Below are 16,588 nucleotides of genomic sequence, written 5' to 3' on the forward strand. Positions count from 1 at the left end.
GGCATGGGCCCGTGAGCTCTTCTAGGGAGAGTCCTGGACAGAAGAAATATAGGCCTGGGACAGTCACTGGAGTATCCAGAGAAGTGACCAAGAGGAGAAAAGAAAATGAAGGCATGATGTTATGGAAGGGAAGAGAGGAAAGTCTCAAGAAAGAGTGACCAGTCATCTCTGTGGGATGCTGTGGAGACGTCCAGGGAGATGTGGAGAGAAATGTCCTTGGGGTTTGGCCACACAGGGCTTGTAAGAGACTCTGACAAAGCAGTCAGTAGGGAGCGATGAGGCAGGAGAGCAGCTTGCAGTGTGCTGAACAGGGCAAGACAGGCAAGGAAGCAGGAAAGACGGGCGTGTAGACGTCCTTCCAAAAGGACAGCAGAGACACAGGGCAGTGGCTAGAGCTGGACACGGTCATGGAAGCAATGTGCAAAGATGCACAGCTGTAGTGTTTGTCTGCTCCATTGTGGGAGAAAATGGTGGGGCAGCAGCGAGAGGGAACACTTAAATCCCTGCGGAAGAGAAGAGATGGGATGCAGGGCAGCAACAGAGGGACCGGCATGTACTCGGACAGGGACACTCCTTCCAGTGCAACAAGGAGCAGAGGGTGAGGGTTCTCAGTGTCTCCGTGAATATGTAGAGATGTCATGAGCTGAGAGCGAGCATGTGAGTGTGGGTGTACACACAGCAAGTCAGGAGATCAAGAAGACGGTGTCAAAGTCATCTTGGAGACTCAGAAAACAAATGACTAGGAAATGGCCCCTGTCTTGCAGGGCTGATGCATTCGAGTTCTGTGGTCATGAACCAGCTGTGCAAGCAGTCGCTGCACTGTGAGGGTCTGTCTAGCCATGTGTGGCTGTGCTGGGGTGGCCATACATGGCTCAAGTCAGCCAGGGTCAGAAGTTATTGAGTCAGGCAAACATGGCAGAGGGAGAGGGGAGCAACACTGCTGGAGGGGAGGTCTGCAAGGGGACAATTCCAATGGAGGGCCATGGCAGGTAGGCTGAGGAGGGAGGCAATCCTCTTGGCAAGGACACAGTGGGTCGTGGCTCTGGTGCCCCCAGTGGTGCGTGAGCTGTTGTCACAGGGTGGGAGGAGGGAATGTGGTGGCTGGGCTTGGAGATGGTGTGTTTGCTGGAATGATGAGGTCTAAGGCATGGCTGCACAAGTGGGTGACTGAGGTTGGGTAGAGAAGCACCCTGGGAGTGGAAGAGCAGCTGCGGTACCAGGCAGGCATCATCCGTATGTACGCTAACATTCCCAAGAAACAATTATAGGAGCATCGTGAACCTGGGACCTAGGAGCTAATGTCATGAGTCCAGGAGGAAAGCTGACCAAGACTCTGGTGGTGAGTGGTCCAGCCGCAGTGAGGGAAGGAGGAAGAGGCAAGTCACGTAAGCTCAGCCCCCACTTGAGAAGGCTGCAGGGAAGGCTGTGTGAACTCAGGGACATTTCAGACCAGGAAGGGGGGCGGTGCTCAGAGAAGAGGGGGAAGGGAGTTGGCTGCAGCCATATTTGTGTCCAGTGGACACAGGGTGAGGGCTGTGGCAGGCAGGGGTGGGGTGGGGTGGGGGAGGCTCTCCTGGACAATGTCCCTTTCTAGTCTGTACCTTACAGCCTGGCTCCTCTCCATTTATAAAGGCCCATGTGCAGGTCCACACTGCAGAAGCCCAGCTTCCTGGCTACTTGAGAACTTTCTACCAAAGGGTATGCTGGTGGACCAACACCTCGGGGAAAGAATGGGTAATTCAGAGAAAGCGGAAGAAAACTGGAACTAAGAATGAGAACAGCTGGTAAGAAAGAAGATGAGGACTAACTCTGAGGAAAAGTGGGGGAAGGGCCAGTTAAGAGGAAGAGCAGGTGATGAAAATTATGGTGCCTGGGGCCCTTAGAACACTGTGTAACATATGGTAGGTGGTCAGTTTTTTATTTTTATGTATTTATTTTTTTAAAGGTTTATTTATTTCAGAGAGAAAGAGAGCAAGTGAGACTGTGCACACGAGCGGGGGGGAGGGGCAGAGAGCAAGGGAGAAGGAGACTCCCCGCTGAGCAAGAAGCCTGACACGGGGCTCGATCCCAGGACCCCAGGATCATGACCTGAGCCGAAGGCAGATGCCCAACCAACTGAGCCACCCAGGTGCCCTGTGGTCAGTTTTTAAATTAAAAAATCAAAACATTCAAGGCTGTAAAAGAAAAAATGGGTCTTGAGGCATATCTAAAAAGAAAATCTGCAGCTGCTGTGATATGTGGGTCGCACTTCCTGTTTAATCGCTTTGTGCCAGTCCCCTGCCACGTGGATACGCGGCACAGCAACGACAGCTCTGGTCAGAATCAGAAGAGTCCCAACCAGGCTGGGTCCAAGTTGCTGGCAGGCTCCACAGGCTCCTCTCCTCAGGAAATGCAAAGTAGGTCTCACACTCCGAAGCCACAAGGAATCTGGTCTACAGGATTCGTAGTTTTCATTTGATATTTAAAGAGCTGAAGTCGGCTCTAAATTATACTCTGAGAACCCTAACCTATGCCCGTCTGTATCAAGGACATTCATTACAACCATTTGACTCTTGCTAGAATTTTCTACTGGGTTAAATTCTGATAAAGATCAAAATTCCAATTAAGATCATTTTGGTCTTTATTGGAATTTAGTCCAGTGGAAATGAGAGCCAAACACTAAAGATTCCTCTCTTAGTGAAAAACACAAGAAGGAAGTATAATCGTTCCCTCATTTCAAGAAAACCATCGTCACACCTCCATGTTCACTGCAGCATTATTTAGAAGAGCCAAGACGTGGAAACGCCTAAGTGTCCATCGGTGGATACATGGATACAGAAAATGTGATCTACAATGGAATATTATTTAGCCATAAAAGAGAAGGAAATCCTGCCATTTGTGACAACATGGTTGAAACTGGAGGACATTATGCTAAGTGAAATAAGCCAGACTGAGAAAGACAGATACCGCATGATCTCACTTATATGTGGAATCTAAAAAAAACCAAACTCATAGAAACTGAACAGACTGGTGGTTGCCAGTGGGGGGTGGGGGAAATGGGCGAAGCGGCTCAAAAGGCACAAAATTGCAGTTATAAGATAACTAAGTCCTGGGGATGTAATGTACAGTATGGTGACTACAGTTAATACTGTATTGTATATTTGAAAGTTGCTAAGAGAGTAGGTCTTGAAAGTTCTCATCACAAGAAGAAAAATTTGTAGCTATGTGGGGTGACGGATGTGAACTAGCCTTACTGTGTCCATCATTTTGCAATATACGGGTGTATCAAATCATTATGTTGTATGTTAATTATAGTGGCTGGGTGTTCACCTCTGCACTTTCCCCACAGTCGCTCAATAAAAAAGGAATGAATGAGTTCACCTCATTTGCAAACGGCACACGAATGTGGTTACATAGAAAATGATTGCTACCAAATGGCATTAAAACAAAGTAAATAAAAAATTAATCTGATGGACGTTAAAAGCCAGGAAATAACGCTCTCTGGCCCACGATTTAGATGAAAGAAACTCATCCCAGCACAAATACATTTGACACAGTGTTATTCCCAGTTCCAACCCCACCACCAACGCAGGGAAATCCCTTAAGCTTTCTGTATTAGTGCCTCTGCAAGAGAAGTTAGAAGGAGTGAGGTCACATTTACGCACATCACTGCACGTCAGGTGGGTTAAGAAAATGAGGGACAAGAGAGAGAAAAAGACCACACTTGAAAGTCTATGAACCTCTTTCTTTTTTTTTTTAAGGGGGGATTTTGTTTTGTTGTGCTAAAAAAACACACACCATTAAATTTACCATCTTAACCATTTTTAAGTGTACAGTATAGTAGCGTTAGGTACATTATTGGGCAACAGATTTTTAGAAACTTTTGTTGTACAAAACTGAAACTCTACCCCCTTGAATACTTATGAACCTTTGCTCATGAAGCTCAGGTGGGGTCCTGGGCTCTGAACCCACAAGGTGAATATTCTCAACTTTGGAGAAGAGAGAGACGCAGTATGGGCAGAGTGGTGGGCGTCCCTTCTTTTCTCTCACATGCTTAATGGCTGGGCCTAAAGAAACAAGATCATGGCCAGCAGATAGTTTAACCAAAAATTCAAGTGTGTTTGCACATTCACACGGACAACACACATTGTGTCCAGCTTTTGTTGTACAAAACTGAAACTCTACCCCCTTGAATACTTATGAACCTTTGCTCATGAAGCTCAGGTGGGGTCCTGGGCTCTGAACCCACAAGGTGAATATTCTCAACTTTGGAGAAGAGAGAGACGCAGTATGGGCAGAGTGGTGGGGGTCCCTTCTTTTCTCTCACATGCTTAATGGCTGGACCTAAAGAAACAAGATCACGGCCAGCAGAGAGTTTAACCAAAAATTCAAGTGTGTTTGCACATTCACGCGGACAACACACATTGTGTCCACCTCTGGGTAAATTCACTGCCATCACCACCTGACAAGAAGCTGTCTCCTGTAAGATCTTAGTAGTTGGCCCAAAAGTTACTGTCACTTCTCTTTTTCAAAATTCAACATACCTTGGAATCCTGAGACTATTTGGACAACATCTTCATACACCATTAGAGTGGCGGATCGTTCTGGAAGCAGGCCCAGGCTCAGTGAAGAAAATACTGCAGAAACAAAAATGGACATAAGGGAATTCTGACATTTATATCAAAACACCCACCCTAATTTTTGGGCTACGCTGCATTCTTTGTATTGTCTGATTTCAAATCAATCAACAATATTGACTTTTAGTATTGTGACATAATAAGATATATATTATTTGTGTCTCCCCCTGGTTCCTGACACAGAGCTCTTAAATCCTTTGTAATTTCCTGGCCGTTAGGAGGATCTNCGGTAGGAGGATCTTTGTTCTAATGAGGCAATGCTGGGTGGGCTCCTGGATGGGGGCTGGTCACCAGAAAGCTGTGATTAGAACCTTGGAACTTTCAGTCCCACCCCTCCACCTCCAGGGAGGGGAGAGGGGTTGGAAATTAAATTCATAATCAATCATACCTACATAATGAAACCTCCACGAAAATTCCAAAAGTACCCGGTCTGGGGAGTTTCCAGATTGGTGAATGCATCTATGTGTCAGGAGGGTGGGACACCTCAACTCCATAGGGACAGAAGCTGCCATGTTCAGGACTCTTCCAGACCTCGTCTGTGTGTCTCTTCTTCCGGCTGTTCATCTGTATCCTTTATGATATCCGTTCTAATAAGTTGGCAAATGTAAATAAATGTTTCCCTGAGTTCTGTGAGCAATTATAGCAAATGATTGAACCTGAGAAGGGGTTGTAGGCACCCCTGATTTGTAGCCAGAAGGACAGGTGACATGCTGGGAGTTGTGTGTGAAGCGGGGGCCAGTCTCGTGGGACTGAGCCCTTAACCTGGGGGTCTGCACGATCTCTGGGTAACGTTAGAATTGAACTGAACTGCAGGACACCCAGTTGGTGTCCAGAGAGTTGGAGAATTGGTTGGTTTGAGAAAAAGCCCCATTCATTGGGTGTCAGGAGTGCTGTGAATACAGAGAAAGGAAACATTTTTTCCATTTAAGTCTGATTAGCCAGACTTTCAAGATGCTATGTGAATGCTGCAATCTCTCATATAACAACTGCTTACGCTACAACAGTCGACTAGTTTTTATCTGCTAGAAGTTTTTAGTAAAGTATCTGAGTTTCTTCACATTAGGAATATACTACACATTATATGATTGTAAAGTATATAAAGTTAGATATTAATGTTAAAAAAAGACTTTAAAAATATGTGTTCAGGTTAACAAAGGCCACATGACAGAACAACACGTCCCTGTATTCTGGGAACTAGTAAGATGATAGCACTTATGCTATTTTGAAAATTCTTGCTTAAGTACCTAGACTTTCAACTAAAAAATTCAGAAAGCCTCCATGTTTCTGGGTAGAACATGAATCTAAGAGAAAACAGATAAATATATTATGGAAAAATAATACTCCCTAAGGTCACTGAACCCTTAGTAACATATCAGACATCATTCTAAGTGCTTTAAATTTGGTAATTTATTTGAATCTCAAAACAACTCTGTGGCTGTGCTTGGGTGGCTCAGTTGGCTAAGCCTCCAACTTTTGGTTTTGGCTCAGGTCATGATCTCAGAGTCCTGGGATAGAGTCTCCCAGCTGGGCTCTGTGCTCAGCAGGGAGTCTGCTTAAGAGTTTCTCTCTCCTCCTCTCTTTGCCCCTCCCTCTGCTCACGCATGTGCGTGCACACGCACGCTCTCTCTCAAATAAATAAATCAATCTTAAAAAAAACCCAACTCTATGAAATAGATATTATTGACTTGTCCATTTGACAAGTAAGGAAACAGGGTCATAGATAAGGAATTAACTTGTCCAAGATCCCACAGTGGGTAAATACTGGAGCCAGGACTTGACTCTGGAGTCTGTTCTCAACTGCTATGCTACACAGACTCAAATTCAAAGACCCCCTGGGCTTTATCCAGTCCAGGTTTAAAGATGAACAGCAAGGTCTAAAGAGGTAAAGTGACTTTCTGGGGAAATATCAGGGACCAGAAATATCAAGTGGTAAGAATATCTGTTGCGTAGCACTACCGGCTCTTAATAGCGCCAGGAGGGGACCAGTGAGCTGGCCTTGGACATGACCTCTCTTTTCATATCCCATCTACAGTCAACTTATTGAGCTGCCATTATCTACAAGGCCCAGTGCTTGATGCCTGGAACAGATCAATGCTGGAGGCAACCTGGGCCTGCGACTTTCTACATTAGAAGGGGCCCGGGGCACACAACAAGAGGAAGGTGCTCATTGCCATGAGCAACACAAGAATGCACCTCAGTGCTGTGGAAACAATCCTCAAAATATATCACATACAGTTACCATCTGACCCAGCAATTCCACTTGTAGGTAGAGACCCAAGAGAACTGAGAATGTATGTTCACACAATAACTCATAAGTCAATGTGCATGGCAGCACGAGTCACACTAGCCAAAAAGTGGAAACAACCCAGTATCCACCAACCAATGAGCAGATAAACAAAATGTGGTCCATCCATACAATGGAACATCATTCATCCATAAAAAGGAAAAACATATTGATTCAGGCTACCACATGGATGGACCATGAAAATGCTACGTGAAGTGAAAGGTACCAGACACAGAAGGCTCCATATTGTAGAATTCCATTTATCTGCAATGTTCAGAATAGGCCAACCACAGAGACAGAGAGGAGACTGGCGGTTTCCAGGGTCTGGGAGCCATGGGGGTACAGAAAATATTCTGGGATTAGTCAGTGGTGATGGTTGTATAATCTTGTGAACTGCACACTTCAAAATGGTGAACTTAATGGTTTATGAATTATAATTTTAAATACAAAAGCAAAAAAAAAAACCCAAAAAAGAATAAGAAAAAAAAAGAATTCATCTTAGGAGTGCAAAACTGGGAGAAAAGTCCACTTCAGGTTGGGGGAGGGAGGATTGGGGAACGCGTGTGAGCCAGGACTAAAGCAGGGAGACCTGCCTTGGATAAAACCTTCATAACCACTTCAAAGGGACACTAGCCTTTTTTTAACAATGACCCCTTCACCCAACAGCACTGGGTCCCTAATGGCCAGGAAGAAAGGGTCACTGTAACGATGCTGCCTTCATGAACATCCTGTCCCATCGGAGAGCTCACACACATTCCGAGTGGCACTTCCTGCACCCTGAAAAGCTCTGTGCCGACTGCTGTGGGGGACGCTGAGCTCTGAAATCACCTGTGATTAGTCTCTTGAGATGTGTGTGACCATCACAGGGTGTTCTGTAAAAATTTCTAACCAAAAACACTTGGTACTTCCATACATAAGGCATCCGTTCTAGCAAACGTTCTCAAACCTTATTTCCTGGAGACAAAAATGACCTGTGATGAGTGGGCTGCGTGGCAGCAGAGGGACCACAGGGGCTTCCTGGAGCAGAAGGGAAGGCACTGAATGCCCCAGGGGGTGGGAGAGGAGGGCAGGGAGAACCTCAGACCCCCGTCACAGAGGAGATGCTGACTGATGTCTGGAGGTTCTTGTCATTCCAAGCAGATGTTTGTGGGTTGTTTTTTTTTTTTTTCTTTTTGGTAAGTAGAGAAAAGAATGTCTAACTCTAACTGCGAGAGTCAGGAAGACTTCACGGAGCAGCAAACAGCCAGGCTGGGCACAGAAGACCCCAGACGAGCTGGCCAAGAGAGCACCAGTAAAGGAATAACAGTGCGGACAAACACAGAGCGGGCGACGTGTCAGATTCATCAAGAGAACAACAAATTGCCCAGGTGTCTAGACCATGAGATATGTAAGGAAGAAGTGACGAGGGGAGGACGGTCTAAACTTTATCCTGGGGACATCGAAGCCCTTTAGGCAGATGTGTAACACAATTATATATATATGTAGGTACATATTTTTAAGACACGAATGCTCACTGAATATAGAAGGTGGTTTGAAGGGGCAGATGGACCAGGTGTGGGGCTGCTCCAACAGGCTTGGTAGGGCGATAACTGTGGACATGGGAATAATTAAGAGGTGGACTTACAGTCTTTTGTGGATGGACTGCATTTCCTATAACTGAATTGGTTTTGCCTGTTCGCCAAGGCTACAGGGTACTCTCCTTATGCTGTGCTTCCCCCTCTCCAATCTACACCTCCTTCCTTGAAAGGCCAAAACCAACATATTCTGCAGGAAAGATTGTCAAGGACGGGGAAAAAAAAAAATCCATTCCAAAATCTCTGAAGGATGTACATGCCAACAAAACCGTGTGTGCATGTGTTGCAAAGAAAGCACTTTCTAGTTTCGAATTTTTACCGCATTTTAGGAGAGGCTCCCAACTTTTCTTTATTCCTCGTCCAGTTCTCTGCAGTACCAACAGTATTAACTTGACCTCCAAAAGCTTGCATGGAAACCATAGTTTACTCTGCCTTTCACAGTAGACAAGTCCAAGGTTTGGTCACCTTTTCTGTCAGGTTCTAGCTAAGAGGATCTTTATTATGTTTCAAGGGATCCTTGAAAATTATTCTGTCTAATTAATTTAGTTTTTAGAAAGAGAAATGTGGGCTCAGAGAGCCACCGGTGATGGGNGTACATGCCAACAAAACCGTGTGTGCATGTGTTGCAAAGAAAGCACTTTCTAGTTTCGAATTTTTACCGCATTTTAGGAGAGGCTCCCAACTTTTCTTTATTCCTCGTCCAGTTCTCTGCAGTACCAACAGTATTAACTTGACCTCCAAAAGCTTGCATGGAAACCATAGTTTACTCTGCCTTTCACAGTAGACAAGTCCAAGGTTTGGTCACCTTTTCTGTCAGGTTCTAGCTAAGAGGATCTTTATTATGTTTCAAGGGATCCTTGAAAATTATTCTGTCTAATTAATTTAGTTTTTAGAAAGAGAAATGTGGGCTCAGAGAGCCACCGGTGATGGGCCCCCGTGGGGGGGGGTAGCCGGGGGGGCGGCAAGAACCCAGGGGTCTTCATGCCTAGTCCCAAACTCTTCCAAATGAACCACATCATTCCCACTTCTTGACTCATTTAAGAAAATGGATATTATAGAAATGGTTGCTTTTCTCAAATGATCCTGTTAACAAAGTCAAAACAAATGTAATCACAGTACAATGAACCCTCATTATTCGTGGATTCAGTGTTTGCAAATGCTCCGCCTTCCTAAAATTCATTTCTGACCCCNTTCTGTCTAATTAATTTAGTTTTTAGAAAGAGAAATGTGGGCTCAGAGAGCCACCGGTGATGGGCCCCCGTGTGTGGGGGGGTAGCCAGGGGTGGGGGGGGGCAAGAACCCAGGGGTCTTCATGCCTAGTCCCAAACCCTTCCAAATGAACCACATCATTCCCACTTTTTGACTCATTTAAGAAAATGAATATTATAGAAATGGTTGCTTTTCTCAAATGATCCTGTTAACAAAGTCAAAACAAATGTAATTACAGTACAATGAACCCTCATTATTCGTGGATTCAGTGTTTGCAAACGCTCCGCCTTGCTAAAATTCATTTCTGACCCCACAATCAATCCTCATGATGCTTTTCTTATGTGCAAGTACAGAGCGGTCAAAAATTTGCATCCAGGATGCACATGGTCTCAGCTGAGGTCACACAAGGTAACGCTCTGCCTTTTCCGTTCAGCTCCCTTACAGTAAGCGTCCTCTGGCGATCTATTTAGTGCCAAGCTTTTCACATTCCTGTGCTTCATTTGGTGATCTTGCTGTTTAAAACGGCCCCCAGGCCCAGGGCTGCCGTTCCTAACTGCGGGAAGGCTGGGACGTGCTTATGGGAAAAATACATGTTAGATAAGCTTTGTTCAAGCACGAGTTATGGAGCCGTAGGCAAGAGTTCCATGTTCATGAATCAGCAGTATATATTAAATCACGTGTTTTTTATTTATTTATTTATTTATTTATTTATTTATTTATTTATTTATTTAAGAGAGAGCACAAGCAGGGGGAGGAGCAGTGGGAGAGGGAGAAGCAGACTCCCTACTGAGCAGGGAGCCCAATACAGGGCTTGATCCCAGGATTCCCAGATCATCATCTGAGCCAAAGGCAGATGCTTAACCGACTGAGCCACCCAGGTGCCCCTAAATCATGTGTCTTTAAACACCCCAAAACAAACATAAACCAAGGTGATGTACTGCTTGGCTGTTGAAAATGTTATGACAGGAAGCCCGTCGGACCCTAACCCTGAATTTCCCCCTAAAAGCCATGGCTCAGTATTGACTACCCCAGGGTCCATGGTGACTTTATAGAACATACTGTTACTCTGTGTAGCTGCTCTCCCAGCAAAGATGCAATTGTGGTGTCTGGCTACCATTTAAACTTCCCGGGGTTGTTTCCAGGGATTTCTCAGTGTGAAAAATGGAGGCGGTCAAACATTTTCTTCATATATAACCTAATAAAGATCATCTTCTTATTTTGTGGGCCTTTGCAGGGTTCTGTCCCAGGTCTGCCCCCCGTGCTTTGGTGAGTTCATGGTTTTGAACTCAACAATCCTAATGAGTTTGGGGTTCTTACCTCAACAAAGCTAATGACCCCAAACCACACTTCTACCTCCAAGCCCCTTGAGCCCTCAAATCATTTCAAACTACAGGCCAAACGCATTTATGTCCCAGAGGCAGCTCAAAACCAGTGTCCCCTCCAGTAAACTCGTCACCAATGATGTCCCCAACACTGATTCCTGCCCCACCTCCACCGGCACCTGCATTCACCTCTGTCTGAACCCCAAGCCTGGGGAGAGGATGCACAGGGGAGTGGGGAAGAAGAGTGGGCTTCTTTTAACGCACTTCATCAACTGAGTCAACTTTAGGGAACCATGGAGTGGTGGGTCTCCCAACCCCATCGTCCATCAGTTCTATCTGCTCTATCACCAGCTAGAAACCCGAGATTCAGCTTACATTTCTTCTGTTTTGTCCTTTCCCTTAACTCTCTCCCACCTCATTCCCAGAGGCATTCTGCATTTTGTCTGCTAAATATTTCTCAGGTTTATCCTCTTTTCTCTAAGATTTTTCCAAATGATCTCCTCAGTTGTACCTATATCAAATCCACCTTCCATAGCTCACAAAGCAGTGGTCTCCAACTTTAGAGAATGCTTTTATCTGTAAGTGGAGTGTGTGTGTTGGGACGAGGTACTTGTTAAATTACAGACTTCTGGATCAATGTCCCCAGACTGAATGGATGAGTCCTGGAATCTGTGTGTTTTTTATAAGCACATTTTCAAAAAAGATTTATTTATTTGAGAGAGAGACCCTGCAAACACAGGGGGGTGGGAGGTGCGGAACATAGGGACAGAGAGAGAAACTTTAGCAGACTTCCAGTGTCAGCGCAGAGCCCGATGTGGGGCTCAATCCCAGGACCCTGAGATCACGACCTGAGCCAAAACCAAGAGTCAGATGCTTAACCGACTATGCCACCCAGGTGCCCCTTACAAGCCATCTTCTAATGCTAATATCCACTCATCCTTCAGACTCAGCTCCCCTTCCACCTCCTCCAGAAAGCCTTTATTCCCTCACCTAGGCTGAACCTTCCCCCTCCAGCATCCCCTATGCATATATACACATGCACATACCCAGTCGATGGGAATGGCTTTGGTGGCTGACTACGTAACTCCCAAACTAAGTTACAAACTGCCTGGGGACAAGCTCTGTGTCTCTAGATCTCTACTCTCAGTGGCCAGGGCAGTGCCTGGCACATAATAGGTACTTAATAAATGTACACTGAACTAAAGAAAATTTTGTGAATGCGGGTAGACGCCAGGGCTTTATGAGACAGGTACAGCCACACTTAGTTCCCATGTGTCCCCAGAGGCAGCAGGGACCCAGATGGAGTGTGTCTAGTAGTGCGTGGCACAGAGATGAACACTGACACTGGTATCTTGTCAGCCATTGTGCTATTCATTGAACCCTTACTATGTTTTAGGCTCCGGAATGTCGTTTATGTATGTTAACTGTTTTTAATCAGAACAACTCCACCAGATGGTATTAGCTCCATTCTACAGAGATTGGCAAGGAAGCTAGAGGGGCTCAAGCACAGACTGGGTGCCAAACCAGGTCGACTGGTTTCCAAACTCCACCCTGGCAGCATCTCCCTCCAGCCCTCAGCCCGTCCTTGCCCCTAATCCTGGTGCCAATGTGTAATGTGGTCCAGGTGCTAGCGGCAGCCTGAGGTAAGGGGACAGAAGGGGGGCCATGTCCACTCCCCACCTACTCTACCTACCCTACCCCATGCTTGCCCCTGTGGGAGACCAGCCTGGTGAAGGGGTGAATGGTGACTTAATACTGTGATTTGTAATAAGAAATATGTATCCAGTCTTGGTCCTGTTTCTGGACCACCACTCCTAAACCCATGGAATTTCCTAAATGATAAGAGCCATAAAGGCGACTTGTGTTACTCCTAACATGTCCCTTTCAATATGGGTTTAGCTAATGAGGTGACTTTTGGAAAGGCCCTTAGATAACCTAAGGGTGGGGGCTGGTTGGCAAGAGGACCAACCAAGTTGGAACGTTCAGCCCCAACCCCTTGACCATGGGGAGGGGAGAAGGGCTGGAGGTGTGGTCAATCACCAATGGCCAATGAGTTCCTCAGTCCTGATTATGTCATGAAGTCTCCATACAAACCCAACAGGATGAGGTTAGAGAGCTTCTGGGCAGGTGCGCACACGGAGGTGCTGGCGGGGTGGTACACCCAGAGAAGGCGTGGAGGTGCTGTGCCCCTTACTACATCCCTCGCCCGTATGATCTCCTCCATCTGGTCGTTCATTATTAGACTTTTTAATAAACCAGTTATCTAGTCAGTAAACTGTGTTCAAAACAAAAAGCAAAAAAACCCCCGTAGGCCTAAAATGGCGTCACTTAGGCCAAATCACCACCCCCAGTTTCAACCTCCCCCAGAAATACAGTTTTAACTGGGTCAGTCATGAATTTTTTTTGATCAGCATCAATGAGGTAATCTGTCACATGGGCCCTGTAATCTGTCACATGGGCCCTCTCCATTCTCCCTCGAAAGAAGATGAGGTGCCTCACCTAGTAAGATCCCCTGACTTCCCCCTGGGGAAAAGTGACCTTGCCTGAAACAATCCTTTCTTTTCTTTTGCTAATAACTCCTCACCCCACCCTCCTTCCTCTAAAAACCTTCCCTTTTGTGCCACTCCTTGAAGTTCCCCTCTACTTGCGAGATGGATGCTTCCTGCTTCACGGATCACTTCAATAAAGCCAAACAGACCTTCAAATTTACTTGGTTGACTTTTGTTTTAATGACTGTCCCTGAGTTCTGTGAGCTACTGCAGCCAATGAGTCGAACCCGAGGAGGGGCTTGGGGGACCTCTAATTCATAGCCAGTGGGTCAGAAGCCCAGGGGACAACGTGGGCTTATGATTGGCATCTGAAGTGGGGGAGAGGGCAGTCATGTGGGACTGAGCCCTTCACCTGTGGGATCTGGTGCTATCTCCAGGTGGATATGTCAAAACTGAGTTAAATTGTAGGACACCCAGCTGGTGTCCGAGCATCTGAGAACTGCTTGATGTATGGAAATACCCACATGTTCAGAACCACTGGAAGTGAGGAAGAGTACTGAGGAGACACAGGAGTGGGTTTTCCCTTAGCAGGTGAGAAGGGGGAAAGAGAAAGACAGTGTCCCCATCACCCCCTGCCTCTTTGGCCAGCGTTCTCTCAGGCCCCATAAAGCAGAATGAGGAAACTCTGTTCCAGAGCACTGCCCCAGTGGCATCCTGCCAGTTAGAATCAACAAGGTACGAAAGAGGATGCTAGGGAAATGGGCAGAAACTCTAAGGCTTTTGATTCTGTTGTGTGTGTAAACCGAGGGAGAGCCCCCGCCTGCTTCATACAGGACCCCACCTTTCCTTCCCATAAGAAGCCCCCAAAAGTAGGGGCACCTGGGTGGCTCAGTCGGTTAAGTGTCTGCCTTCAGCTCAGGTCATGATTCCAGGGTCCTGGGATCGAGCCCTGGTATTGGTATCGGTATCGGACTCCTTGCTCACCAGGGAGCCTGGTTCTCCCTCTGCCGCTGCCTGTTGTTCCCCCTGCTTATGTGTGTGCGCTCTCTCTCTGGCAAATAAATAAATAAATAAAATCTTTAAAAAAAAAAAGATGTCCCCAAAAGTAAAGCAGAGACTAAACCCCTATTTTTCTGATCATCTGCTTTCTACTCTCAAAATCGCTTCTGTGCCTGACTCCAGCACTAGCCTGGACCATGAGCTCTGCTTTGCAGAAAGGTTAGGACCGCCTTACCGGGTAATCGGATTGGCTTCCACGGGGCAGAGTTCGGCACGTAGGCGTGCTTCGTGGCAGTGACGATCAGCTGACTGCCCAGCTTATACTGGAACTTGATGAAGGCGACGCCATCTGTCCCCGAGGTGCCGGAAGCAATGGACACCTGGTTGGTGAAAATCTCAATGAGCGCATCTGGGATGGGCTGGTGGGTGCTGCCGTCACTGATGTGGACCTTCAGGGTCACCTCTGCAGTGAGGGAAAAGCAACAAAGAACAATCGCTATTACCTGGCCCACTTCAAAAACAACTCTGCTGTAGCTGATGGGCATGGAGCGGGGGCTGTGCTAAGCAAACCTAGATGTACGTCCAAAATACGAATCCTTGGAACCAGGGAACGTTTGCTTGTTAAAGATTCCTTTTTACTTTACAGGATTTCACTTTTTTCCCCCCCAGAACCAGTGCCCATCATAAACTGCCTTCCTCTTTGCTCCTCCCTGCTCACCCCAACAAATAACCGAGAGAAGAACGCGATCCCTTTAAGACATTGTGTGACAAACACAGGACTCCTTTATCCTTCCTAGCATTGCTGGCACACGGGGCCCAACAGGGCTGGAGCGGCTACAGGACGACCCTGCAGGCTGAAAGAGCTGCACCCAGAGTCTTCACAGTCCTGCTGAGCGTGGACGAGAGCTACCCAGGATGGCTGTGCTGGTAATCATGAAAACTACACCGAAAAGCGGTCCAAAATGTCTTTGAAAAGGAGGACCTGAAGAGTGGGAAGAGAGAAGCTTATAGGAAGAAAAAAAAAAAAAAGAAAATTAAACATTTGAAAAGATAAATGAACGCGGGTGATAGATCCAAATTAATGTTAAAAACCTAAAACGGAATGGATAATTTTCATTTGTTCATGCAAGAGATGTTTATTGAGCTGCTACTCTGTGCCTAGCGCTGTAACTGTGCGAACCACCACGGTGAAGAAAAGTGAGGAGACAGGTGCTATGGTGGGGGAGGTCTCGTGCAGGGAGCAAGGGGCCCCTGATGGAACAGCATGTCCAAAGGCTCAGAGGCAAGAAAAAACCATGCTTCCGTGGAGAAACACAGACAGGTTGTGAAGGATGGCAGACAGTGTGAGGGGCATGAGGCCCCGTGTGAGACAAGGCTGCAGAGGTGAGCAGGGGCCAGACCACTCAGGGCTTTAGAAAGAGCCTGAAAGGATCATCATTCTTGATCCCAAGAGCAATGGGAAGTCACAAAGATTTTAAACAAGGGAGAGGCAATTAAATTTGTTATAGAAGCATCTGGCTGTGAGGAAAGACAGACTAGGAAGAGGCAAGACTGGAGACTGAGCGTCCACTTACGAGGCCTCTGCAATAACCCAGGAAGAGGGGAGGTGGACCAGACTCCAGCACCATGGTGGACGTCAATTAGAAGATGCCAGCACAGTACTCTAGAACAATTAGAAGTGTGTCCTGCTCTGAGAAACGCTTTTTGCTTAGGTGTGAAGGAAGTGGCTGGCACCCAGTGACATACATAAGTCCATGGAATACTCCTGGGCACTCCTTGACATACATTTTGAGCTGCTTGAGATAAAGAGGCAGGGGCAAGGACAAGCAAATCCCCTGCAGGTGACCGGGGAGACTCATGTCTACAGAACTACTGCAGTCTGGCTCAGGGGAGTGCCAGGCACGGAGGGGGAAGGAGGCAGGTGCAGCAGTGCTGGTCCTGTGGGCACAAACGCCAGAGCCCTACTGCAATTTCCACTAGGTCTGAATCTGAGCTCCACCCAGTTCTAGCCATGGAGCCCGGGGCAAGGTACTTATCCTCACCAGGTCTGTTTGCTCCTCTATAAAGTGGAGGAGACAACAACACATATCTCAAC

The 16,588-nt window shown here is 46.7% G+C and overlaps 1 protein-coding gene across 1 annotated transcript in view; it reads right to left on the reverse strand.

The window, feature by feature from the left end:
• Positions 1-15,053, reverse strand: part of FAM171A1 (family with sequence similarity 171 member A1) — a 55,903-nt gene extending 40,850 nt beyond the window's left edge. The window contains exons 1-2 of the mRNA XM_002926628.4: positions 14,729-15,053; positions 4,524-4,616 (exon numbers count right to left, since the gene is read on the reverse strand). Coding sequence (XP_002926674.1) covers positions 4,524-4,616; positions 14,729-15,038 — 403 coding nt within the window. The 5' untranslated portion in view covers positions 15,039-15,053. The remainder of the gene's footprint in view (positions 1-4,523; positions 4,617-14,728) is intronic.
• Between the last annotated feature and the right edge of the window lie 1,535 nt (positions 15,054-16,588).

This window comes from Ailuropoda melanoleuca, chromosome 15 (genome assembly GCF_002007445.2).
Source record: "Ailuropoda melanoleuca isolate Jingjing chromosome 15, ASM200744v2, whole genome shotgun sequence".
NCBI lineage: Eukaryota > Metazoa > Chordata > Mammalia > Carnivora > Ursidae > Ailuropoda > Ailuropoda melanoleuca.